Genomic DNA, 26,718 nt, shown 5'->3' with positions numbered 1-26,718 from the left:
TAAAATACATTTTGGGGACCTACTGAGATTAACATTTTTTTAATTGAATTGTTGATAGGATGAATCCTGTCTCAACATTAATTAACTGTAAGCCATATATTCACTCCTGAATTAAATTTACTTTATCATAATGTATTAGTGAGATATAGAATTTGGATTCACATTGCTAAAATTTAAGTTTATTTCTGGTTTTTGCATCTCTACTCACAAGTGAGATTGATCCCCAGGGATTTATACATGTGTCAATACTTTCAATTTTAGAATAAAACATTTTTTTGTCATAATTGTGGAATAAACATTGTTCTCTTCATTCCGAAGAGGTTTAAATGAACCAATATCTATCTGTTCCTTGAAGATTTGAAATAACTAATTCGCACAACTATGCTGGCTCAGTACCATTTTTACCATTTTTGCTCTATACTTTTAATGATTTATTTCACTTGTATTTTTATGTTTTTGATTCAAGGTTGGATCTTTTATTTTACCAGAAAAGCATCTATTGCAAAATTTTTAATATATCTAGTGATTGGCCTATTAATTATGTATAGAGATATTCAGAGCATTCACTTCTACTCAAAAGTTTTTCCTTCTGCATCTGGGGTTAATTTCCATTTGTTATTCATAATATTTTTATTTGTGTTTTTTAAATTACTAGGGAAAGTTACAAAAGGATTAAACCATTAAAAATGGTTTTTAACTTCTCATTTTGAGATGATTATGGATTGTATGCACTTGTAAGAAATAATACAGAGTCATTCAATATAGCCTTTACCTAGTTTCTCCCAAGGGTAACATCATGAAAAACCATAGTACTGTATTGCAACCAGGATGTTGACATTAATACAGTCCAGTTGTAGAAGATTCCATTTCTATGAAAAGCCCTCATGTTGGTCTTTTATGGTGTTATCCACTTCCCTGTCATCCATGTCCTCTCCTAAATCATTGGCAACCACTAATTTGTTGCTCATTTCTATAATTTTATAATTACAGGTATATTCTATGATTGGAATAATATGCATCTATTTTTATCACTTAGCATAATTCTCTGGAAATTCATTCAGGTTGTTATATGTATCAATAGGTTATCCTTTTATATTGCTGCGTATATCAAGGTATAGACGCACCACAATTTGTTTAGTCATTAATCTATAGAAAAACATTAGGGTTTTTATCAGTTTGGGGCTATCTGAATACAGCAACTAAAAACATGTATGTTTTTGTGTGAACATAGGGTCCATTTTCCTTGGAAAATATCCAGAACTACAATTGCTGGGTCATATGGTAACTGCCTGCTTAGTTTTTTAAAGAACTGCCAAACTGTTTTCTTGAGTAGCTATATGCTTTACATTTCCATCAGCAATGATTATTACTCTAATCCTCACCAACACTTGGTGTTATCATTAATTTTTCTTTTATTTATTCTTTAATAATATGTATGTAGTGATTTATCATAGTAGTCTTTTTTTTTTTTTTTTGAGACAGAGTCTCACTTTGTCGCCCTCAGTAGAGTGCTGTAGCATCACAGCTAACAGCAATCTCCAGCTCTTGGGCTTAAGCGATTCTCTTGCCTCAGCCTCCCAAGTAGCTGGGACTACAGGTGCCCATCACAACGCCCAGCTATTTTTTGTTGCAGTTTGGCCACCCTCTTTATATGGAACGGGCACCTTACTCACTAAGCCACAGGCGCAGCCCCATAGTAGTCTTAATAAGCATGGAAGTTAATACATTTCCTTAATGATGAATGATAGTGAAAATTTTTTATTTTTTGTTTGTTTGTGGTTTTTAGGGGTACTTTTTATTTGTTTTGTTTTGTTGTAACCATTTTCCTGTCTGGTCACTTAACAGAATTGTTCCCTGTTTTCAAAATTAAAAAATAAAAAAGCCTTTATTAATATGAAGATATATGTTTGTGTAGTTCTTTTAAAATTTGCTTCGTACTTAGGGGTTCTTTTGGTTCAAAAACTCATGTCTTTCATTAGCTCAGAGATATTTATTCTTTCCCTGGCATTTCTTTGAATATTTTTCCATTCTCTATCTCTTGTTCTTTTTCTGGTCTGCCCATTGAATTGATTTTATACTTGTGTTTTACTTTATTATTCTCATAATTTTTAATCCTTTTGTAACTTTCCCTAGTAATTTAGTATAATTTCTCAAATTTATATTTTAGTTAACAAAGTCAGTTCTAGCATTGTGCTCCATGACCTTTTAATTCAAAAACCATAGCTTTCCCTACCCCAGGAGGTCTTTTCTGCCCTAAGGCTGTTATTTTCATGACTGCTTATTCAATATTCAATATTTCATAGATATTTGTTGTGAATAACTAGTGACGACAATGCAGTCGCTCCACTTTCTTTCAGACAATTTTTTCAGAAAGAAGACAACTGCTCTTATACCTTGGATTCATCTCATTAATCTAAACTGGTATGCCTTCATATCATCTATGATTTTGTTTATTTATTATGAATGGTAGAGGGTTGGCTTGTCTTGCAAAGACAATAAGAGGGTTTCTAGTTGAGATTCTGTTTCTTGCATCATTTGTTCTTTTATTAATTTTTTTAAACTTGTATTTGCTTCCCTAAAGTTGAGCTCAAAACTGTAGACCTGGCTTCAGTCAATTTTTACTGCTTTAGAGAAATCTTAGATCACTTTTATTATAATTCTATTCTAAGAATAATTTTCTTTTCTTAGATGTACTGGAGTTTTAAATATGACCTTGAAATTCAAATTATTCACCAAGACCTGATTAATATTTAGCCTTTTTTCAATAAATTTGCAACTTGAAAATGTATTGCGAGTGAGGATTGATAGTGATGATGAATGTACCCCTTGTCTTCTAGGTATACAGCTCTTAATCCCTCTTCTAAGCCCACCCTATACTACCCAGTCTCACAACAATGGCAGAGTGACCTTTCTACAATATCAGTCTGCTGCTTCAAATATGCAGGTAATCTCCTCATCTATAAAATAAAGTCCATTAATAAGTCCATAATTGTACATAAGTACAATAATGTCCTTAGTATGGATTAAAAGTCTTTTTTATAACATGTTAAAAACATCGATTACATCCTTGCTTGTTGTCTACTTCATGTCAGTTCTGCTTTTTACTGGTCCTTATAATGTTTGTATTTTTTTTTATTATGCTTTTAATGATAGCTTCCTAACTACATCCAATTCCTTTTTATTTATATCAGCCTTTCAGCCCATTTCATTTTCCAGCTTCATCTCACAATTTCTCCATTAGAATGCCATATTCTAGATTACCAAGATAGTAAGAAAAAAAATAGCATCTTGATAACTGCAAATTAGAAACCAATGGTACAAAATTGGGATCCAGTTGAATGTAGATAATCTCCTAAACATCTTGATATTAATAATGGTTCTCTAAGTTATCTTCTCTTCTATCTTCACTGTGACTTTGCATACATTCTGATTATAATTCTCTTAGCATCAATGAGTCCTCAAATAAGGCAGAACAGTCCCATAAATGTGGTGTAGTAGAAATCAGAAGGACTTTGGAATACAAAAGATGTGGATTAGATTCAAGATCTGGCACATAATTGCAATTCCTAAAATTCTTCGAGGTCAGTTCTCCCAACTATAAAATAAGGACATAAGAGGACAAAAACATGGATATGTAAACTGTCCTTCACATGCTAGCCCCTCACTCTCCTCTCAAATTCTACCAAGGCAAGAAAAATTTATGAAGAGTAGAAAAATTATTATTTGCATTATTCCACAAATCATTTTGGTACTCCCTTTTAAACACTCGTGATTCTGAATTGGCATGGCCTTTCTTTATAGGTTAAGGTGTAAGTAGGAAAATATCAACTCCTCCAGAAGCTGATTCTGGCTCATTTCAAAGCTTAGACTCTGGCCATTGTGTCTTTGTTCTCAGATAACACCAGGCCCTTCCTCTTTCAGCTGAGACCCTGACCCTACCCTCTTCCTGATCTTAAAAAAGAATGTGAAAAGCAAATCCAGAGTGTACCTCCTCCAATCAAGAAGCCCTCCATGACCAAAGCTGGGGATTTTTGTCCATACCTATGGCTGCAGGAAACTGGACAAGAGTGAGTGAATTTATCCTCATGAGTTTCTCCTCCCTACCTACTGAAATACAGCTGTTACTCTTCCTCACCTTTCTAATCATCTACCTGGTCACTCTGACGGGAAACAGCCTCATCGTTCTGGTTACTCTGGCTGACACCACACTGCACAGTCCCATGTACTTCTTCCTCAGAAATTTGTCCTTCTTGGAGATTGGCTTCAACCTAGTCATTGTGCCCAAAATGCTGGGGACTCTGCTTGCACGAGACACAACCATCTCCTTCCTTGGATGTGCCACTCAGATGTATTTCTTCTTCTTCTTTGGGGTGGCTGAATGCTTCCTCCTGGCCACCATGGCCTATGACCGCTATGTGGCCATCTGCAGTCCTTTGCACTACTCAGTCATCATGAACCAAAGGACACGTATCAAACTGGCTCTTGCCTCCTGGTTTCCTGGTTTACCTGTAGCTACTGTGCAGGCCACCTGGCTCTTCAGCTTTCCATTCTGTGGCTCCAATAAGGTGAACCACTTCTTCTGTGACAGCCCACCAGTGCTGAGGCTGGTCTGTGCAGACACAGCACTGTTTGAGATCTACGCCATCGTTGGAACAGTTCTGTTTGTCATGACCCCCTGCTTGCTGATCTTATGTTCCTACACTCGCATTGCTGCTGCCATCCTTAGGATTCCATCAGCTAAAGGGAAACACAAAGCCTTTTCTACATGCTCCTCCCACCTCCTTGTTGTCTCTCTTTTCTATGGATCTTTAAGCCTCACATATTTTCGGCCAAAATCCAATAATTCTCCTGAGAGCAAGAAGTTGCTATCCTTGTCCTACACTGTTGTAACCCCTATGTTGAACCCCATAATCTATAGTCTGAGGAATAATGAGGTGAAGAATGCCCTTAGCAGGACCATTCATAAAGCCCTCACTCTCAGAAAGAATGTCCCATAGACATTAAGAAGTAAGACTAAATTCTGTTAAATGACTAACAGTCAATCTTGCCTTTGAGATTCCTATTTTCACATGTGTATTGAGATGTAATCCAGTTGCTGAAATGGCTATTGAAAAGCTCAGTGGAGAGAAAAGTGTAAGAAATTCATTGAGACCTCTGCCTGCCCATTGTAGACTTACATTGTTTTTCTTACTGTGGCCATGTATTTGCAGATATTCACATTCCTGTGTAACATACATTGCAGACAGTATGAAACTATAATAATTTTACATGGGAAACACATAGTAAAAGTAGGCAAAACACATTAAAATCATCTTGTCATTTCTTTGGAGAAAATCAGATTGTTCATTCATCGGGTAGAAAATCCTATGATCCTTCCCAATGCATAACTCTCCTCACTGTCCTATTTCAGTTCATTAGCTCTTCAAGCCATGCTAGTTCTTTTAAACCTACTGGTATGAAGGCAGTGTAGTAAAGCAGATCAATAATTCACATGCATTTCACTTCATAACTCCAGTAATCATTTCCTTCCTTACTAGATTTTTTCTAGGAAGAATGACCTGAGCTTACATATGCTCAGGTCCTATATTCAGGTACTGACACTTTGTTGAAGTAATATAAATTTCAGTCATGATGCTGCTTTCATTAAAACTTAAAATAAATCCCAGTTGACTTTTCCTTAGTCACAAAAAGATTTTTCATTCTTTTTATAACCTCATAGTACTTTACTTCATAGACATGCCATAATTTATTTAATCAGTCTTTTACAACTATTACTCATGCTGTAAAAATATACATATGCATATGCCTTCTCATATTTTTTATAGCATATCTGACAGACATATAGAAATTGGATTTCTTGGGCAATGGGTAAATATTATTACATATGTTATATTGATATATATCAGCAAACTTCCTTTCAAAGGGATTGCACGATTTTACATTCTGACCAGGAATGTATAAGTATGCTTTTCTCTATAAACTCAACAGTAACATTTTGTCATGAAACATCTGGAATTTTTCTTATTTAATTTTTTTAAAACTCAAAGAAATTTTAATTCAGATAAACTTTAAACAATAAAAATAGGGCAGCACCAAGGGTGGCGGGTTCAAACCCAGCCCCGGCCGAACTGCAACAAAAAAATAGCCAGGCGTTGTGGCGGGCACCTGTGGTCCCAGCTGCTTGGGAGGCTGAGGCAGGAGAATCTGTAAGCCCAAGAGCTGGAGGTTACTGTGTGTCCTGTGACGTCATGGCACTCTACTGAGAGTGAGTCCTGTGACGTCATGGCACTCTACTGAGAGTGGTAAAGTGAGACTCTGTCTCTACAAAAAAAAAAAAAAAAAAAAAGAATAAAAATAAATATAAATATAAGTAAATCAGAGGAAAGGCTGTTGCCCTGGGTAGAGTGCCATGGTGTCACACCTCACAGCAACCTCAGACTCTTGGACTTAAGTGATTCTCTTGCCTCAGCCTTCCAAGTAGCTGGGACTACAGGCATCCTCCACAGCACCTGGCTTTTTTGTTGTTGTTGTAGTTGTCGTTGTTTGGCAGGCCTAGACTAGATTCAAATCCACCAGCTCTGGTGTATGTGGCTGGCACCCTAGCCGCTGAGCTATAGGCACGGAGCCAAGATGTACATGTCATTCAAATTTCTGAGTTCATGATTTAGACGATTAGGAGTTGGTGATGTCTTGGCGTTCTATTTTCTATTCTTGAAGGTTCCTTTCCTCTGTATTTTTTTCCGAATTCATCTCATCTCTTAAGGTCCCACTGTGATTCCTCAAGCAGCATAAATTATTCTTTCCTGTACATATCCACTTCAAGACTATCAATAGATACATTAAATTTTATGTATACTATTCTGAACTTATTTTTACGTGTTTGCCTTCCTCCCACCCATATGTAACTCCTGTAACTCTTTGAAAATAAGAATTAACGTAAGTATTCCTGAAAAGTTTATGTTCCGTAAAACTCTGTACTCAAAATATTATGGTGAAATAGGTTCAGTGTTAAGCTTAGATTCAAAATAACGTAGGACCACCGCCCTACATTGATGACCTCTTTAAGTTAACCTAATTTTCATTGACTGGAAATGTACCAGATATACATATCAGTACTGTAAGCCTACTTCCTTATGTTGACCACCTCCATATGTTGACCAGTTTTTTATAGTCCCTTGGGTGGTCAACTTGCAGAGGTTCTACTGTATTAATGAGAAATCCTTAATTGAGTAGGGAAAGTTGAGTAGGAATGGAGAAGAAGCTAAGCAAAAGTATAATTTCAAGAAAATCCCAGACTTAATCTGTTCCAAAAGGGTACCACAGAGCATAAACAAACCTAAAGTCTATTTGCATCAGCTCAGAGGAAATAGGCTTTTGTACTCCAGCTCCAGGCAAACATTGGCTCTTGTGGACCCTGGGGCAGGGAAGAGAGAAAAATAAAACTCCCAGCCTTCTCTGTCTCCTGGAAAGGGTCCTCGGTGCCCAAGGACAATCTACTGAAGATTTCCTGTTCAAGCTGTTACAGAGAAAGTTTACCAGTAAAGCTTGTGCTAAGTGTTCTTAAAACACACACATACACACACACACACACACTCACGCACAGAAATTTTTGAAAGTGTGTATTACCCCGATAATATTTTTAGAGCTTGCTGAAGGTTGCACAGAGCTGCTGAAAGTGACTTAAGGGGACAGAAGAGGAACTACAAGTGTCTATCACAGACCTCTCTTCAGAAGTGCTTTTAATAATCTGAATGTTTAAGTCCAGAAAAATCCACAAAGCTTTTAACCAGAACCTTAAAAAATAACCACTGAAACTTTAATTCCAAAAAAGAGTTCAATGTGTGGTGACCTCTCCAACTTTGACATTCACCAGTGTGAGTCACTGATACATTTATTTACCTCCAGATTTTTCCATGAGTAATGTGAACCAAGCACAAATACCTATATTCAAACTCATCTCTCACAGCTATGCACTGACTATTAGAAACAATAGTCTAACACATAAATAAATATTCTATTTAATTCACAATTTTCAAGGCATCTTTATTTTTCACAATAGTCTCAGACCACACATCATCACATAGGGCAGTGACAGTTCCTTCCTCTCCCAGTTTTATGGTGGTCTCCTTTGAGATTGCTGGAACTGAGAAAGTAGCTCAGGGTGACTAACCTCTGAAAGGCTTTTCTCTTGGCTATCTAAAAACATGGCTGAAGACTTTAGGTTGCTGCCATAATTATTTTATAAAATTATTATCCTGGTGGCACCTGTGGCTCAAGGGGTAGGGCACCAGTCCCATATGCCAGAAGTGGCAGGTTCAAACCCAGCCCCTGCCAAAAACCAAAAAAAAAAATTATTATCCTATTGTCTCATTCTGATAGTTTATGCCCAGGGAGAGAGGAAAAGGTGGTGCCATTTTTGAAGCTACATCATTTTATTCTAGTTACATGTTCATCACAGTTGTAATTTCACATTTTTATATGGTTCTTTGGTGTTGTCTTCAAATAGCCTGTATGTCCCATGTAGCCATGGACCATGTCTAATAAATTTATTATTAAATACTTAGTGCTTGTTTATATGTTAGGCGTCAATTTAACATTTGTTAAATGAACAAACATTCTAAGAGGATCTTAGGCATTTGTTCATTTTTCATTACAGCCTGTGTTTATGGTTGCTCTTCTTTCAAATCTTAGAGAATAGGACTAGAGATGAGAGGAAGAATGGTAGAGGGAAGTCAGGTGGCCATATCTACCCTTACACTATCTTGGATTGTATCCATGTAAGCATGGCGGCCAAGTAAGCATGGAGGCATGACAAAAATAAGAGGGGGGGGGGGTCATCAGAGAAAACAATAAGTAGCTCTTATTTTTTATTCATTGAGTCACTTCTCCATTATCACTTTTTTTGGGGGGGGGGGAATATGAAGGATTTCCATAGAACAGAGTGCAAAATCAATGTGCTATTCTAATCAATCAAAATGGAAAATCTTAACGTATATAGGTGGGAGTGAGACAGAAGCTCAGTATATTAAATATGGCTTGTGAAAAAATTCAAGCACATAAGTGCAGATGCCACACTAGATACCAAGCAAAAAATAATGAGCAAGTCAGATGTGGCTACTTCTTTCAATAGGAAACATGCAATCAAATGTCTTTTTCAGAAATACTGTGCGAATTGTCCATTTAAGTCTTTAGATGAAGACCTTATCATTAGGGGAAGTTCTATCCCATAGAATTCTATCCATAGCAGTGAATTCATCTCATTCTCTTGACTTTACTCCTATTCCAGAAGGGTTAGGATGTTGGGATTGTTAGTCAAACTTTTCTCTCCTCATCTTAACCTGAGTTAATAACCTCCCCAATGAAGAGCATTCATAACTAACTACTTCTAGCTTTTATTAATATCCTCCACTTGATTTAAACAATGATTAATGGATTCTCTTCCTCTTATTTCAAAACTTTTTCTGAGTCCAGTTCAGAAATACTCCTGAGAACCAGCCCAAAGGGCATCAAAAGTGAGAGGAAATGGAAAATAACCCTGCTGTGCTCCTCTAATCTCTCTCAGGTGCACACCTTGGAGGATAGGTAGAACACTGAGTTTTTTTCCCTTTGCACTTACAGCCTCACATATGTAGGAAAAGATGGAGCTGCAATAAAGACCTTCCTCCAATTATAAGAATACAGAATCTTCATGACCTTTTGGACTCTGAGAACTCCCTCAAATTTAGACCTTTCAGAAAGTGAATCTATGACTTCACCAGAGGAAAAGGAGGCATTGTGGGAACCACTTCCCTACAGTAAACAGCAGGGAATGAAATAGTCCTGAGACCCAACCTGGAACCCTCTAGAGTGATCAGCACAGGCCCGGCACAAAACTTCTCTGGAGTGATGATTACTGCACAGCTCAGAGCTCCTTTACAGGGACTGATCCAGTCACAGCCCAGGATTCATCTAGATAACTGATGCCCTGGGTCAAAGATTCTCTGAGACTATGACAAAGTAGCATTCATAGTTCACCAACAATGTAGACTGAGGCAAGGACAGCCCAGAGTGTCTTTGTAATGCCTCATATGGACACATCCCAGGGCTTTTCTAGATTAACTTGCACAGACAAAGCCATAATTTAGGCCTCTTTTGGAGTGGAGTCACTCCAATGGCCTAAGGATGCTCTAAAGTGACTGACACAGACCAGGTCTTCTGGAATTTGTGCAAACAGGTCCCATTCGCAGGAGGTAAGTAAAGGGTGAGAGGATGGGGCACAGACTTGAAACCTCTTATAAATGCATCTTCTTTGACACATTTGTGAGGAACAAGAAAAGAGATCAGGGTGTCAGGCAAAGAACTTGGAGATTTATAGGTCTTGACAAATTAGAGAAACTGACAAAGGATAGGAAATAGTAAGATAGCTATTGTGCTTTAGAATGCTCAAAGTGTTTGTATACCTTCTATCTCATTTCACTCTCAGAACCACCCTATCAGGGTATTTAAGTCATTTTATCATAATAATAATAATTTTATGATTGAGAAAACTATAACTCTAAAAAGGTCATGTCAGTAGCACAGTATTTCACGATTAAAAAATAAGTAATTGCCCCTATGGCTTCAAAGTTCTTGCCATTATTACTGTGGAAGTTCACAAAATTGTCTTAAGTATATTATCTAGTTCTTCTTGTTGAAACAAAACACAGACTCTCCAAGACGTTACCCTGAATAGAAGATGTTACCCTAACTGGAGGAAGGGCTTCATTGCAGCTCCATCTTTTCCTACAGAGAGATGTAGCTGACCAGACAATCTCTCTAAGTTTCCTGGTAACTTTTCTTCCTTCTCTCTCTCTTCCTGTCTCTGAAGGCTGCAGTTATATCTTCACTTATCAAATGTTGTGTGCTCTGCAAAACCAATATTAAAGTAGTACTTGAATTATACTGTACTGATAACAACTTTACAGCCATAACTATGCACATGTGGTTATAGGAAGGTCAGTTCTTCAAAATCTTCCCAGCAACTTTGCCTCTACCCTTTCTTCCCTACTTAGTTGGAGGAAAACATAAAAATTAAAAGCAGAAGAGAAAGATGAAAGGCATAAAAGAGAAAGAGAAGAAAGGATAGACCAAAAGAAGGATATATAAAGGAGAAGGTTAGAAAGGGATCAAGAGGAATGAAGGAAAATACAGGATTACATGGTATGAGATGGAGGTAGATGCAAAGTCCTAAGTCAGGTTTTCTTTTATTTTTTTCTTTCTTTTTTTTTTTTTATTTTAAGAGACAGAGTCTCAAGCTGTGGCCCTGGGTAGAGTGCCATGGCGTCACAGCTCATAGCAACCTCCAACTCTTGGGCTTAAGCAATTCTCTTGTCTCAGCCTCCCAAGTAACTGGGACTACAGGCGCCCACTATAACACCCGACTATTTTTTGTTGCAGTTGTCATTGTTGTTTAGCAGGCCCGGGCCAGGTTCTAACCCACCAGCCTCGGTGTATATGGCCAGCACCCCCCCAGTGGAGCTACAGGCGCTGCCCTAAGTCAGGTTTTCATATTGTGTTTCTCTCAGCCTGAGGGCCTGGAGATGCAAGAGGGGCCATTCCAGGAGACAGGAGAAAAGTGAAAGCCAAACAGGTGGAGCTCCAAGACCTGCCCTTGTTCAACATTGTGGATTTAAGTATTGCAACTCCTTGCAAAATTTGGTCTGAAACAAAAGGGGGAGGCGTCCTGCCTTAAATGTTAAGGAAACTACTATTAGGCATCTGAAATTTTCCTCGGCTTCACTAACCGAACATGCAGCAATACTCTGGTAACTTCTGATTTCTTGACCTGAGGACCTTTTCCTCCCTAGCCCTTTGTCACAGATTGGCCAGTGTCCAAACAGATCATCTGGTTGTGTGTTCTTAGGAAATTCTCAAACTCTGCTGTGCGGCACTTTTCCTTTGGTTTTAACTGTCATCGGTCTTGGCTACATCTCATTGGATTATTTTCTATCTATCCAGCCATGCTTTACCAAAAAGTTAGATTTATAGTCTTTTTGAAAATACAGGAATTACAATAACATAAAAGGATGTACAGGTACACAATTGTAAAAGCGCTCTAATGGAGGTTTGCTCAAGTTGTGATGAGAGTAAGTAATTCCTTGATTCTGCCGATCAGGGGCAGAGAAAACTTCACAAAGAAAGTTTCCGCTGAGACTTGCAAGATGAGCAGAAAGTTGCACTAGTCATTGGGAGAGTTTTCCAAGAGAAGAGAGCTGAATGCACAAATGCAAGGAGGGTGGGGTGACAGGAGGACATGATGTGTACAAGGAATAGAAAATATTTTGTTGTGACTAGCACATCAGCTGTGTGGGGAATTTAAAGGGGCAAAAATAAGCATAGATAAGAGAAAAAATATTTAGTTAAAGAGTTTGTACTTTATTCCAAAGGTAGTAGGGAGTGATTGCAAGACAGTAACTGCCTTAATCAGTGTTGCTATCAGATCACGTACAAGATGAGGATGGTGAAAAGAGAATGATCTGAAAGCAAGTTCCTACAATACTCCAGGTCAAATGAAATGAAAGCCAGAACCTAAAGGCAGTAACAGTCAATCAGTGTTTAGGAGGAAAAATAACCAAGCCTGTGGGATGTATTAAAGAATTATATTTCAGTTCCTGGTTTGTACTTTTGGATAGTGTCATTTGCTAAAATGAAAAACAATGAGGAGGTTTGAGATACAGGAAGATGATGAGTACAATTTCTATCTCTTATTACCCTTTAAACTCGTGTTAATTGTAGTTGTATGTGGCTATATTCCTTACGAATGTGATTCACTATACCTACATCATGTCTTTATAGATTTTTTCCCTGATTATTTCTCAGATTTTCTCCATCATCTATTAATTCATTCAGTAACACTTTATTGGGCATCTATTTTCTTGGGCATCGTGATAAAAATTTGAATAACACAATTTCTATTTTAAACAAGCATATCATCTAAAGTACAAGGCAGAGACATAAACTAACAATTATTCTAAAACAAGGACTATGAAAGTGGTATTCCAGTTCTTCAATGCTGCTAATACTATTGATACCTGTTGCTCATCTTTAGAACTTTTTTTGTTTTGTTCTTACCATCCTATACCAGACCCTGTGGCTTGTCCTCACCTGTGGGCTCAGATTATCCCATTCGAAAAGTAGGTGAAAATGTCACTTAATGATTAAATCCATTACTTGGAGTCAGACCACCCAGGATACATATCCTGATGCCAATGCTTGCTGGCTACCTACCCTTGGAGAAATACAGGGAGGTTGAGTCTTTGTCCAAGGGTAAGTAGCCAGCAAGCATTGGCATCAGGATATGTCAATGCTTGTAGGCTCTCTGTCTCAGATTCATTGACTATAAAATAGTATCTGTAGCTTTAGATTGTTGTGACAATTACATTCACAACACTTAGAATAGTGTATGCCACTTACTTTTTTTAAAAAATGAATAAAACTCAGCAAAAAAATTAAAATAGCATTTTCTCCCTTTTTTCATCTTTATCTGCCTCCTTCCCTCACCACCCCAACTTCACCTCTTATACCTGCTCAAGACTTTTTACTCAGATACCATCTTCTTAGTAAAGATTTCCCTGATACTCTGCACACCCAAATGTTTATCTCCTTCTCCACTACTTTATTCTTCTCCATTATGCTAATCACCATCTAACATACTATATCATTCTATTATAATAACATAATTTGTTTATCATGTGTCTTTCCTATGACAAGGTGAGTTATATGAAGATGGAGATCTTTGCTTGTTTTTTTACTAATATTTTATCTTTGGTAACTAGAACAATGCCTGGCACACAGAATTACCTTATGATAATCAACATTTATTGAATAAATTATTTTGTCCTAGGGATTGAATAGTAGGGGCCACAGTGAGTTTGGGAAATAAATTGAATAAGAAGATTTTAGAAAATAGATCTAGCATTATGTTACAATAATTAATGTTTAGCATTTACTGGGTATTTATAACATACAAGAAAACATGCTAATTGTTTTAGATTTATACCTTAATGTAAGTTTATAGGTATCAGAAAGAATTTCAATTTTAAAGCTTAGTTCCTGATGCAATGATGAAATCTTGTGTCTTTTTCATAGGATTTCTTCCTGTTAGTCACACTTGCATATTTTAGTTGAAATTTATTTACATGTAAGATGTGTGCTTCAAATTTCTTAAGAGTCAAAACACAAGTCAACCAAGAACTGATGAAAAGTTTATGCTTACTACAGCTGGAGTCTATCCATAGTTTTGATGCTATCCTGACACATACAGCTACAGAGAGAATATTTAGCCCTGCGATCAACATAAGCCACACTTCCCACGTTGTGCATCTTCTTGTTTAGACTGCAATTTTCTGGGTGTAGAAATGGAGATTGCTATAATACAGTGAAATCTTGCTGAGTATAGCCTTCTGAGATTGGGACACATTCATGTCTTCTCCTCAGGACTCCTTTGGTAATTGGTGAACATTTCTACATTTTCTTCTTCCTACACTTTTGTTTTGCAGAAACACACACTTCCTGACCTCACTACCTTTCATATTGAGTCAAGACACCTCTCCTCATAAATGCTTGGCCTGGCTGTTTTAGCACTACTGACCATTGAAGAGAGAGAAGGGAGGGTCATGAAAGTGAAGTTGTGACTATGACCATCCTCTATAGAGAAGAGAAAAATGAGGACATGTATAGAAACATATGGCATGTTTCAATTCGGGAAAAAGAATAGAATTCTTCCAAAAGAATTGTGAACCCAATGGTTAAATTTGTTTTACTATATTTCGGAGAGTACAGATGTTTGATCCTCAACAACTACAATGAGAAAGGAGGGGAATGAGTCTACAGGTGGTCGATTTCTTTTGGAGCAGTTTGATAGAAGTATAAATAATGTGTGGAGCTTTTCTTACCTTTCTAGAGTTTAAATATGCAGTAAAATTCTGGGAAGAAAAATGATGTGGAAAAACTGGACAATTGTCAGTGAATTTGTTCTCGTAAGCTTCTCTGCCCTGTCCACTGAGCTGCAGGCTTTACTGTTTCTCCTTTTTTTGACAATTTACCTGGTTACTTTAATGGGCAATGTCCTCATCATCTTGGTCACTACAGCTGACTCTGCACTACAGAGTCCTATGTACTTCTTCCTCAGAAACTTGTCCTTCCTAGAGATAGGTTTCAACTTGGTGATTGTACCCAAGATGCTGGGAACCCTGATCATTCAAGACACAACCATCTCCTTCTTTGGCTGTGCCACTCAGATGTATTTCTTCTTCTTCTTTGGGGCTGCTGAGTGCTGCCTCCTGGCCACCATGGCTTATGACCGCTACGTGGCCATCTGTGACCCCTTGCACTACCCAGTCATCATGGGCCGCAGGTCCTGTGCCCAGCTGGCAGCCGCCTCGTGGTTCTCAGGGATTCCAGTGGCCACTGTTCAAACCACATGGATTTTCAGTTTCCCTTTTTGTGGCCCCAACAGAGTGAACCACTTCTTCTGTGACAGTCCTCCTGTCATTGCACTGGTTTGTGCTGATACCTCTCTGTTTGAACTAGAGGCCCTGACAGCCACTGTCCTATTCATCCTCTTCCCTTTCTTGCTGATCCTGGGGTCCTATGTCCGCATCCTCTCCACCATCTTCAGGATGCCTTCAGCTGAGGGAAAACGCAAGGCCTTCTCCACCTGCTCCTCCCACCTCCTGGTTGTCTCTCTCTTCTACAGCACTGCCATCCTCACATACTTCCGACCTCGATCTAGCAACTCTCCTGAGAGCAAGAAGCTGCTGTCGCTGTCCTACACGGTGGTGACTCCCATGTTGAACCCCATCATCTACAGCTTAAGGAATAGTGAAGTGAAGGCTGCACTGAAGCGGGTGGTCCACAGGACCCTGGGCCCTCAGAAACTATGACTGATTTAGATGGAACCTGAAGGTGTGGAATGTAAGAGCAAAAAAAAAAGAAGAAGAAGAAGAAGAATTAATTTCTCCAATGAGTTTTGAGTCTGTACACTTTCCAGGTGACATACTGTGCTTGCCTGGATTTTGAACTTTTCACTAGTATCCATTTCTGAAAGAAAGAATATGAGTCATGAAAAAAAGCAATGCAGCAGGTTCAGTACTCAATGAGACCATGGCACCAATGTCTCTGGGGATGCTGCTGGCTTACATAAATTAGGATCTTCTGAAGGTTGCTAATTCCACTACACTTTTTGTTTGTTTTAACCTTTCTTGAACCTCTTCATTCATTACATTTCATAATTCTCTGCTTTGTGTTCTTCTATTTGTCTGAAACCTCATCTGCATATTTATAAGGTTTCTTCTTCAAAGTCATTTTTAAAAAGTAATAATGCTAATAAATAATAGAGTTGTTTAATCTTTCACTTTTGTTTTTCAACAAATTTTTTGAGTTTAAATTCAAAATTTCAACAAATTTTTATTCAGCACTCAGCATGTGCCAGGCCTCGAAGACATATTAGTGAAGAAAACATAAATTTCTTGCTTCGTAGAATATACATTCCAGTGAGAAAGAGAGATAATAAAAAGAAACTGAAAACTTCCAGTGGTATATAAAGTAAACATGTTTAAAGAACTAGTAATTGAAGAGTTTTTCTCCCCTGCAGCAGTCTAAACGAAGACCTCACACTAACAACTGCCTAAATCTCGAATGGTCCACCTGGGGTAGGAGAGCTACTCGACAGAAAGGTGCAAAACTCCTCATTTCCAGTAGGAGTGGAGAAATTATAGCAAACTGCTGTACGTAACCCGAAGATTCTTTGTTTACTAGATTTTTTCCTGTAATCTTATAGAAATTAGATAGGATCAATTGTCCTTTTCAAGCCTGCGTATAATTCAACCAACACAGCCTTCTCTCTTTATGATTTTTGTCCAGGGAACATAGTCTAACTCTGGACTCTCAGCAAATAGCAGCCTTGGATAGGGGCATTCAGGCAAACATATTTCTAACGATCCACTGATAAATCCAGGGTCAAATAGCATTTACTGCACAGCCTTATTGAAGTATAATTTATGAGATTTTTTTCCCTGAGCATTCATTTAGAAAATCAAATAGAATTGACTGTAAAAGCTACTATAACTAGCAAATGAGTTTAGCAAGTTGTAGGATACATGGCAATGAATGAAAATCTATTGAATTATTCATAATAGCCAAAAGAAGAAATAACTTACATGCCCACTAACTAGTGAATGGATAAACAGATTGAGATATACACACACAGTGAGATACTACTCAGCAATCAAAAGGAAGGGACTATGGATACATAACAACATGGATGTATCTCTAAATCATTATTCTATGTAGAAGAAGCCAGACCAAAAATATTCCATACTATTTGGCTATGTTTATGTGGCATTTTTTTTTTTTTTTGAGACAGAGTACTGTCACCCTGGGTAGAGTGCTATGGCATCACAGCTCACAGCAACCTCCAACTCCAGGGCTCAAGCGATTCTCCTGCCTCCGCCTCCCAAGTAGCTGGGACTACAGGTGCCCGCCACAATGCCCAGCTATTGTTTTTTGTTTTTTGTTTATTTTTTGGTTGCAGCCATCATTGTTGTTTGGCAGGCCCGGGCTGGATTCGAACCCACCAGCTCGGGTGTATGTGGCTGGTGCCTTAGCCGCCTGAGCCACAGGCGCCAAGCCTATGTGGCATTTTTTTAAAAGGCAAATTATACACAGAAGGTGCCAAAAAATGTATATACATTTTAAGAAGGAAAAAATACTGTATTGAAATTGTAATACTCAATATATACCAATAACAAAAGATGAATACAAGTCACAGTGCTAGTCTCTTGTAATTGCTGAAGTCAAATGTGACTTGAATATTAATACAGAAATACATTTACGGAAAACAGATCAATGGTTGCAAGGGACTGGGGAAAAGGAGGACATGAACTGAAAGTGGGTGCCAGAGACCTTATCATGTATAGTAGTGGTTACACTATTGTTTACTTTTGTGAAAACTGAGTCACAGTACAACACAATTCACCAAAATAAAGAGCTGACTCCAGGTGGTATTTTGATTACACTGAATCCTTATTGTTCTTTGTTTGTTTGTTTTTGAGACAGTCTCACTATGTTGCCCTTGGTAGAGTGCCATGGCGTCACAGCTCACATCAACCTCCAATCCTGGACCCAAGCTATTCTCCTGCCTCAGCCTTCCAAGTAGCTGGGACTGCAGACACCCACCACAACGCCCAGCTATTTTTTGTTGCAGTTGTCATTGTTGTTTAGCTGGCCCAGACCAGGTTCTAACCTACCAGCCTCAATGTATATGGCTGGCGCCATAACCACTGTGCTACGGGCACCAAGCCATGAATTCTTTTATTATTGAAGAGTTAGTGTTTTTTCCTCACAGGAATACTTACAGTGTTTCTACTTTCTTGATAGTGAAAAAAATGTAGTGGTCTCAAGCCCACTGAGTATATTTATCTCACCAGTATCCAGAAGCAGTTGACATAATAGAATTGTAGAATAGCCTAAGACATCTCCATTACAATGGCAGCTAGGGAACAACCTCAGAGATGTTGAAATACTCTCTCAAACTGCCAGAATGCAAAGGTTGCCAAAACAAAGGATACAGGTGGCATGTCTCTACAAAGTAACCCATTGAGGAGTTTTTGCTACCCATCTCTGCAATCTTGGCCTTGGCTGATTTAGAGTTTCTAGAGTTAGAAGAAGAAAGCCCTTCATTATCATCATCCTGGCCTACTATTACTCAGAGTCCTAATGAATTGAAAGTTGAACCTGCTCACCTGTAGCAGGGTGAGCAGCAGGCAGGCAAAGGAAGTCTCTGTATTTCCTGGCATAAGTGATCCTATCTACTTCTAAGCAAAAGTTAGGTTTCTGATATGCACTGGGGAAAAGAAGAATTCACTGAGATATCTTTTTTTTTTTTTTTATAGGCCATATTCTGTTTATTCATTTCTTTCTTCTTTTTTTTTTTATTGTTGGGGATTCATTGAGGGTACAATAAGCCAAGTTACACTGATTGCAATTGTTAGGTAAAGTCCCTCTTGCAATCATGTCTTGCCCCCATAAAGTGTGACACACACCAAGGCCCCACCCACCTCCCTCCATCCCTCTTGCAGTCTTTGAACAATGGCTCCAGCCGAAGAGAAACTTCAGAAATCCACTAAAAAGGGGATCACTGAAGACTCAAATACTATAGGTAAGAAATTTTAGGTCACCACACCAGGTAAGGCAGAAAATTAAAAATACAGGAACAGGTAATAAAAGAAGCTATAATTATAAATTTAGGTCTGGGACAGAATCAGGAACTATAGTAGCTGTTTCCTGCTAATTGTTTGCTTTTGTCACCATTTCTCCTCCAGACTTCCTTATATAAATAATCCTGGTGGAAGCTATTCTTTCAGATACCAAGTAGAAGTGTGCCTACTTGGTATCACACTGCTATAATAGTGCTGTTAATGGAACTTTAGGTATTCTTTGTATTAGAAACATGAATTAATCACTCAAGGAAGAACAAGTGGATGCCAAGGGCAAATAAAGTGTACTTCACCTTCTGTTGACCATGTAAGATCCATCTGTGTCCTTTGTCACCTGCTCTGTGCTTTGGAATATTTACTCTCTTTTATGGATTTTACTAAAAAGCTCCTTTGTTCTCCGCCTTCTAATTGTAATACAATAACAGGCGATCAGAAAATAGATGAAGAACTTAAAATATTTCTTCCCATGGCTTCCTTGCCTCTGTTGAATGTAGGTCCAAAAATCCTGTATGGAGCCTTTTGCATACCGCTGCCATCTCCAGGTTCTAGCTCCCTTAACTTGGTCCTTCAGACCTATGAATGATTACAGATTCTCACTCTTGCTAACCCTGGGATATGTCACTATTTCTTCCTATTTTCCAAAACTCTATATTCATGTTTATGAAGGCAGATCCTAGTAAATATGATCCTATGTATCTAAAAAGAGTGTGAGCAGGACAGCACAGTTCATCTGTTCTGCCTCATTGTACCCACGCTCCTCATTACCCACCTCAAACACGCACAGAGATGTGCACACACATGCACACACGTAGCACCTACCTCATAGTGAGTGAATAAATAATGTTCACTCATTTATTGAGTATTTGATCATGCAGAGAGACTCAAAAATACCAAAAAATAAATAACTTGGAGCAGGATCTGGGATAGATAGATGATACAGTCCAGTATGATTAAAACAATAGATTTTACAAGGTTTATAAAATGTGAATGTTTCTCCAGTGACCTCCTAACCCTTATGTGTCAAAGGGCCAACCAGAAGGAAGCAGATCCTCCTTCCTATTGATCCATGAATTATTGTCCTTCTCCTACAAAGGAAATACTAGATGAAAGGTAGAGCGTGTACCTATGCCCAAGGCCCAAAGTTGAGAATCTTACCATTTTTTATTAAATAATTTTTATGTATAATTGATGTATAATAATTGTACATATTTATGGGGTACAGTGTGATGTTCTAACATATGTTTGCATTATATGCTTATCAAATCCAATAATTACCACACATCCATTACTTTAAATCTTACCATATTTTAGTTTCACAAACAAGACTACCCAACGAGTCTTACAAATAGAAACCCAACAGGGTCTCTGACTTCATTGTTAGAGTGAAGTTCCAAGCCTGCATGGGAAATTCCTTGTAGCTAGCTTTCTTAGAGCTCCCTTCACATCTTTGTTCCTCAGGCTGTAGATGAGGGGATTAAGCATAGGGGTCACCACGGCATAGAAAACAGACACCAGCTTTTCCTGCTCTTTGGAAGACTTGGGTGTCATGTAAGTGATAATTGCTGATCCATAAAAGAGGATGACCACCATGAAGTGGGAGCCACAGGTAGAAAATGCCTTGAGCTTCCCAACAGCTGACTTCATCTTGACCACGGTCACTAGGATGTGGCCATAGGATACCAGAATTAGGGAAACAGGTATGAGGAGAATCACCACTCCCATAAGGAAAATTGCCATCTCTGATGTGTGGGTGTCTGTGGACGCCAAGATCAATAATGCAGGAGCCTCACAAAAAAAATGAGCAATACTGTTACTGCCTCGGTAGGGTAGCCTTAGTGTGAAGGTGGTGTCCACCATGGATACCAGAATGCCGCTGGTCCATGAGCCTGCAGCCAGTCGGATGCACACTTTCCGAGTCATAATGCTAGAGTAATGCAAAGGACGACAGATTGCCACATACCGATCATAGGACATCACTGCCAGAAGGGCACACTGTGTGCACCCAAAAATGAGGAAAAGTAGAAGTTGAGCTGCACAACGTATGAATGAAATGACCTTCTTCTGGGAAAGCAGGTGGACTAGGGCCTGAGGAACTATGTTGGTAGAGAAACAGAGGTCAGCCAGGGACAAGTTGCAGAGAAAAAAATACATGGGTGTGTGAAGCTGGGAGGCAATGTGTACAAGGGACATGAGAAGCAGGTTTCCAAGCACAGTGGTCAGGTAGACACCCAGGAATAGGAAGAATAGCAGGTGCTGGGTGAGCAGGTCATCAGAGAGTCCCAGAAGGAGGAATTCTGTCACCTGTGTCTGATTTGTCTGTCTCATAGTTTGTCTCCCTTTTTAGTAAGAAGTTGCCATATGCTAAATATAGGCATAACCTATAAAATTATATAATTCAGAGTTGCAGGGCTTAGGAATTGCACCAAATGACCACCAAAGCTAGAAGAAGCCCCTACATAAGGTCTTTAGAAAATGATCATGGTGCTTTCATTGGAACTTTTTCAGAATTGCAAAAAAATACTTTAAAAGGTGGTGTGTTTCTTAATGGTATCATCTGGTGAGTAGAATGAAAAAATCATCTTTCTTATTCCAAATGTCATACTTGTAACAATAATATAATAATAAATACATACTGAATGAATCTGTAATGTCATGACATTTAATTTCAGTTTATTATCAACCAAAAGCCCTAAGTCTTATGTGTCCTTGTCATATCTCCCCCCATACGATTATGTACAATTTTTAAAAATGTTCTTGTTTTCTGAAGGGAAGTCACAAAGATATAAGAAATCAGTAGCAGATAACATACCTTGTAGAAATAGTATATTTCTTCAAGAACATAACTTATCCTGAGAAAGCTGGGGAGACCAGGGGTAACTCAGGGTACCCCTTGGCATTCCTATCTATAGCTTCAGCTATGAATGAACTTCCAAACCAGCAGAACGCACCATCATAATAGAATTTTCAATTTAAGCCACCTGTTCAGCTACTTTCCTACTCAGCCCGCCTCTGGCTCATCTCTCTGCTAAACATTATCTGTATAATCTACCTCTTTGAAAACCTGTGTGCCTGTGTCTTTTTCATCTCTGGGGCCTTTATAATACATGTCATAGAGCATCATTTCATAAATGATTATTAATTTGGTAAAGGTCTGGTAAAGGTTTCAAAATAACATTCTTAATACATCAAATAAAATATGTAGTATTACCAATTATATCAAAATAGTTTTAGAAAATTAATATGCAACTAGCAATACATAAGCTTCCTCATTAATATATTAAATTTTTGATATGCAGTGGTGGTTTTAATATTCACCTTCATTTCAAAATAATGAGCTTAAATATTTGGAAATTTTTTTAACAACTGCAATGTGACATAAGAATACTTCTAATTTCCACTGTAGACAAAGTCATAGATACTTTTAATATTGGTGTGTGTTAGTGACCTCTATTCAAACTTTAAGGAAATGCCAACTTTCAATTAGAGGAAAATGAAAATAAAGTAGCATTTCATTCCAAATTGTACAACCTCTTGAATTCCAGGTCAACAACTGCTGAGCTACCGAAATTCTCTATCATCCCAGAAGGGGATGTTTGCTACCTGTGTCAGTAGTCTGTATCAGTTTTTCTCCCTTTTTAGTAAGTATTATATGCTAAATAGAGCTAGCGAGTTTAGGAGGACTAGAAGAGGATAGCTAAGGAGTGCATGGTTTTGTCTTGGGGTGATGAAATATTTTCTTTAAAAAAAACATGATTATATGCTACATAATTTAGCAACTAAGTCTCAGAATCTGGATTACTTTGGTCTGTGAGTCAAAGTGATGAAAGATCTACTCATTATTGGTTTTAAGACAAAAGTTGGGATTTGGCATTGGAAGGAAGGTCCCATGATTTAACTGTTTGATGCTTTGGCTTTTTAGGATTGCTACTTGTCCACTGTGTAGGTAGAAGGTCTTAAGCAAATAGCCTTGTCCAACTTGTGCATCACCTATATGACAAAACTTAATTTAGAACACTTCTACTTTTACCCATGGCCTGCTAGCCATGGACTTCCTACAGCTTTTATCACTTCCTTGGATTTCTCCTACCACATTTCACCTCCAGACAGGAATTCTGTTGTCCTGAGCCAATGTTACCAATCATGACCAGTCCGGAAGAAATTTGAACTAATGTTTCCTCTCTTCTACCTACCTTTACCACCAAATGAAGAATCTTGAAAACAATTTCACCTTACTGTTCTACCATAACAATGTACAGATTAGTTAATTTTTAAAGGTTATTTTTTCAAAATATACCCTTTTTATCCTTTATGTAATTCCCCTCCTTTACAAATCCAGAAATATCTATCAAAACAAAAACACTTTCATTTCGAATAACATAAGCTTAATGGTATACAATATTATCATTATTATCAGGTAAATGAAGGTAGAGATATTGACTCAATTCTAAAAATAAAAACCCTTGCCACCAGACTTTAAATCTTTGAAAGGATAAAATTATCTTACCTAATCCCAAAAAGGATTCTATATTCCTTCTCAATCTTCTTTATTTCAATTTAGTTTTCCTGTCATCTAAGTTTTGAAGAAGATATGTAACTTAATTTTAAAATTGTGTTTGTTTAATCATGTTTTAAATATACATCAAATGTACATTTTCAAGACCAAAAGAAAAAATAATAAATTCAACATCATCAAAATTGAAGACTCTTGTGCTTCAAAAGACACCATTAAGGAAATGAAAAGATAACCCACAGAATGGGAGAAAATTTTTCCCAGTTACGTATCTGATAAGGAACTTGTAACTAGAATGTATAAAAAACACAATTTGATAATAAAAAGACAAATAATCTGATTAATAAATGTGCGAAGGATCTAAATAAACATTATTTCCAGATAAGATATAGAAAGGGCCAGTAAGCACATGAAAAGATGCTCGAGGTCATTAGCTATAAGAAAAATGCAAACCCAAATCACCATGGCTTATGACTTTATACTTGGATGGGTAGAAGGTTGCCATACAAATCAGCAATCCCACCCATAGGTATATACCCGAGAGAACTGAAATCATGTCCACACGAAAACTCATAACCGAATGTTTGTAGCAACAGTATTCATAATAGCCAAAAAGCAAAATGACTGAAATGTCTTTCAACCAATGTATATTTAAATAAAAGGTGATATATCCATACAACATAAATAAAAGGTGATATATCCATACAACATAAATAAAAGGTGATATATCCATACAACATAAATAAAAGGTGATATATCCACAAGCTTCCAAGTGAAAAAGCCAGTCACAAAGGACCACATGTAAAATACATGATTCCATTTATAGTAAATGTCAAAACAGGCACATCTATAGAGAAGGAAAGTAAATTAGTGGCTACGGAGGGCTAGAGGGTACAGGAGGACTGGAAGAGGATGGATAAAGAGTGCATCATTTGGTTTTGTAGTGATACAAATGTTCTAATATTGATTGTGGTGACGGTTGCACAATTCTGTGTATATACCAAAAAGCCACTGAGTTAATACCCTTTAAATGGGTGGTTGGACATATATGAATTATACATAAATAAAGAAATTAAAAGTAGTTAGAAAGGAAATACGTATGTATTTTTAAAAATGACTTTTGATTTAGATTCATTTTTATAAAATTCAAATACCATAAAAATGTATGGTAATAAATACTAAATGTTTCCCTTTAACCACCGTCAAGCCCAATATTCTTCCCATTGGTAACCACGTATCACAAATTGGAACATCTTTTTAGATGTGTCTGTATTAATTTTCTGTGTGCGTATCAGTGAGTATGTACACTTTAAAATGACACAGTGACTTCATTTTCCAAATAATTACTCTACCTAGGAGACATTACACCTGTATATATAGCTATACCTTTGTCTTACTTTTTATTGAAGCATATTCCACACTGTAGGTAAACCAAAATTTAGTTTACTATCCTCCTATTGATGAACATTAAACTTGGGTCCAATTTATGTCATCACAAGCAATTCTTTCATGAATATTTCTATATATATATTGCTTTTGCTCCTGTCAATATCTGTAAGATAAACTGCAAACATTTGAATTGCTAGACACAAACTTTATCTTAGAGGGAAGACATAAGGTTAGCCATAGCTTTTTATAAATACCTCTAATTTCTAACATAGTGCCTATACAAGTGCCTATTTCTACATAGAAGGAACTAAACTCATTTAATAAACAAATAAATAAAACATTATTATGAACAATTACATCTCTGCTTGATGATTATTTATGACTATAGATGAATTCCATCCTCCCTTATCCATCCAAAGACCACCTTCTGAGCCTTATCTGGTACTACATAAGCAGGACACACTGCATTCTTAAACCTCACTATTTTCTTCCCAGCAGCATCCCGCTACTCAGAGGTATTCCCAAGACATAGAGGTAGCATTATTTTCATTGGGCTATTATACTGAAATATTCAATCAACTTCATTTGTTAAGCGTTTGCTGGGTACTGGGCATACAGACTGAAGACCCAGCTCCTGGGCGCCCCCCCCCAAAAAAAAAAAACAGTCCCAGTGGGAAGGGACCAAACTTTAATTGCATTTTATCCCCAGTGCCTAATATGGTCCCTGAAACATTATAGATTCACAGAACATGCTGGTTTAATGAATCTATAACTACTTACAATGAACTAATATAGAATTGCTTGTAAAGATAAATATAGCATATTATCAAAACATCTGGTATAACTGTATAGAGGACAAGCTATTTAAATATTGGTTCTACCTTATTGGTTCCTAGAGTCTCCAGGTTCTGGTTCAACACAGGGTCTTTAGAATCAGTACTCTCTCTGCCAGTTTTCACTCTTCCCTACAGCAGACATTTTAATTCAATTGCATCACTAATGTGCCTAGACCTCAGGCAAAATCAACTGGAAGGCAAACAATTTTTCTTAGTTTTGACAAAAGAAGACAAAGAGCCTAAAACTAAGCACTTGTCACAAGGTTCAAAGTGATAACCTAAATCAGAGACTATCTTAATGTGAGGGCAGCTACAGAGTATTGATACGATTTTTATCCCTTCTTGGTGTGGCTCATAACCACAGATTTTTCAAGATTATGTTTAGGAAAAAGATTCTCTGGGAATACTTCCATACATTTTTCCATTTCCCATCCCCATGCCCAGCACACATAGACACAGACACATACAAATACATACATTCACAACACCCAGTTCATCTTAGATATACAAATGTACCTATGGCATCATGTACTTACCTCCATCATAGCTTTTAACAAATTATATGGGAATTATTTTCTGTCTTAAAGCCAGGGACCACATGTGAATCACCTTTATTCACAGAAAATAAAATCGATCATGATACATAGTAAGTGTCCAACAAACATCTCTTAAACTGATTTGACCTGAGGCAAAGTAGCACAAGACAGAGAACAGAAGGGGAGTCAGAGAAGAGTGTGGCTTATGACTT

The 26,718-nt window shown here is 37.5% G+C and overlaps 3 protein-coding genes across 3 annotated transcripts; 2 read left to right on the top strand and 1 right to left on the bottom strand.

The window, feature by feature from the left end:
* The first annotated feature begins 4,034 nt into the window (after window positions 1-4,034).
* Window positions 4,035-4,997, top strand: LOC128565437 (olfactory receptor 10A5-like). Its single transcript, XM_053561881.1, has one exon. It carries the CDS (start codon window positions 4,044-4,046, stop codon window positions 4,995-4,997), a length of 954 nt encoding a protein of 317 aa, XP_053417856.1. The 5' UTR covers window positions 4,035-4,043.
* A 9,935-nt stretch (window positions 4,998-14,932) lies between these two features.
* Window positions 14,933-15,925, top strand: LOC128565388 (olfactory receptor 10A4). The gene has a single exon (XM_053561808.1). It carries the CDS (start codon window positions 14,955-14,957, stop codon window positions 15,900-15,902), a length of 948 nt encoding a protein of 315 aa, XP_053417783.1. The 5' UTR covers window positions 14,933-14,954; the 3' UTR covers window positions 15,903-15,925.
* Window positions 15,926-20,561: 4,636 nt separating this feature from the next.
* On the bottom strand, window positions 20,562-21,650 carry LOC128565701 (olfactory receptor 2D2). The gene has a single exon (XM_053562363.1). It carries the CDS (start codon window positions 21,558-21,560, stop codon window positions 20,613-20,615), a length of 948 nt encoding a protein of 315 aa, XP_053418338.1. The 5' UTR covers window positions 21,561-21,650; the 3' UTR covers window positions 20,562-20,612.
* Between the last annotated feature and the right edge of the window lie 5,068 nt (window positions 21,651-26,718).

This window comes from Nycticebus coucang, chromosome 14 (genome assembly GCF_027406575.1).
Source record: "Nycticebus coucang isolate mNycCou1 chromosome 14, mNycCou1.pri, whole genome shotgun sequence".
Classification (NCBI taxonomy): domain Eukaryota; kingdom Metazoa; phylum Chordata; class Mammalia; order Primates; family Lorisidae; genus Nycticebus; species Nycticebus coucang.
This window is presented reverse-complemented; position numbering and strand designations above follow the sequence as displayed.

Bases quoted from the DNA above. Each gene is read 5' to 3' on its own strand.
- LOC128565437 (XM_053561881.1), top strand. From the start codon at position 4,044: ATGGCTGCAGGAAACTGGACAAGAGTGAGTGAATTTATCCTCATGAGT.
- LOC128565701 (XM_053562363.1), bottom strand. From the start codon at position 21,560: ATGAGACAGACAAATCAGACACAGGTGACAGAATTCCTCCTTCTGGGA.
- LOC128565388 (XM_053561808.1), top strand. From the start codon at position 14,955: ATGATGTGGAAAAACTGGACAATTGTCAGTGAATTTGTTCTCGTAAGC.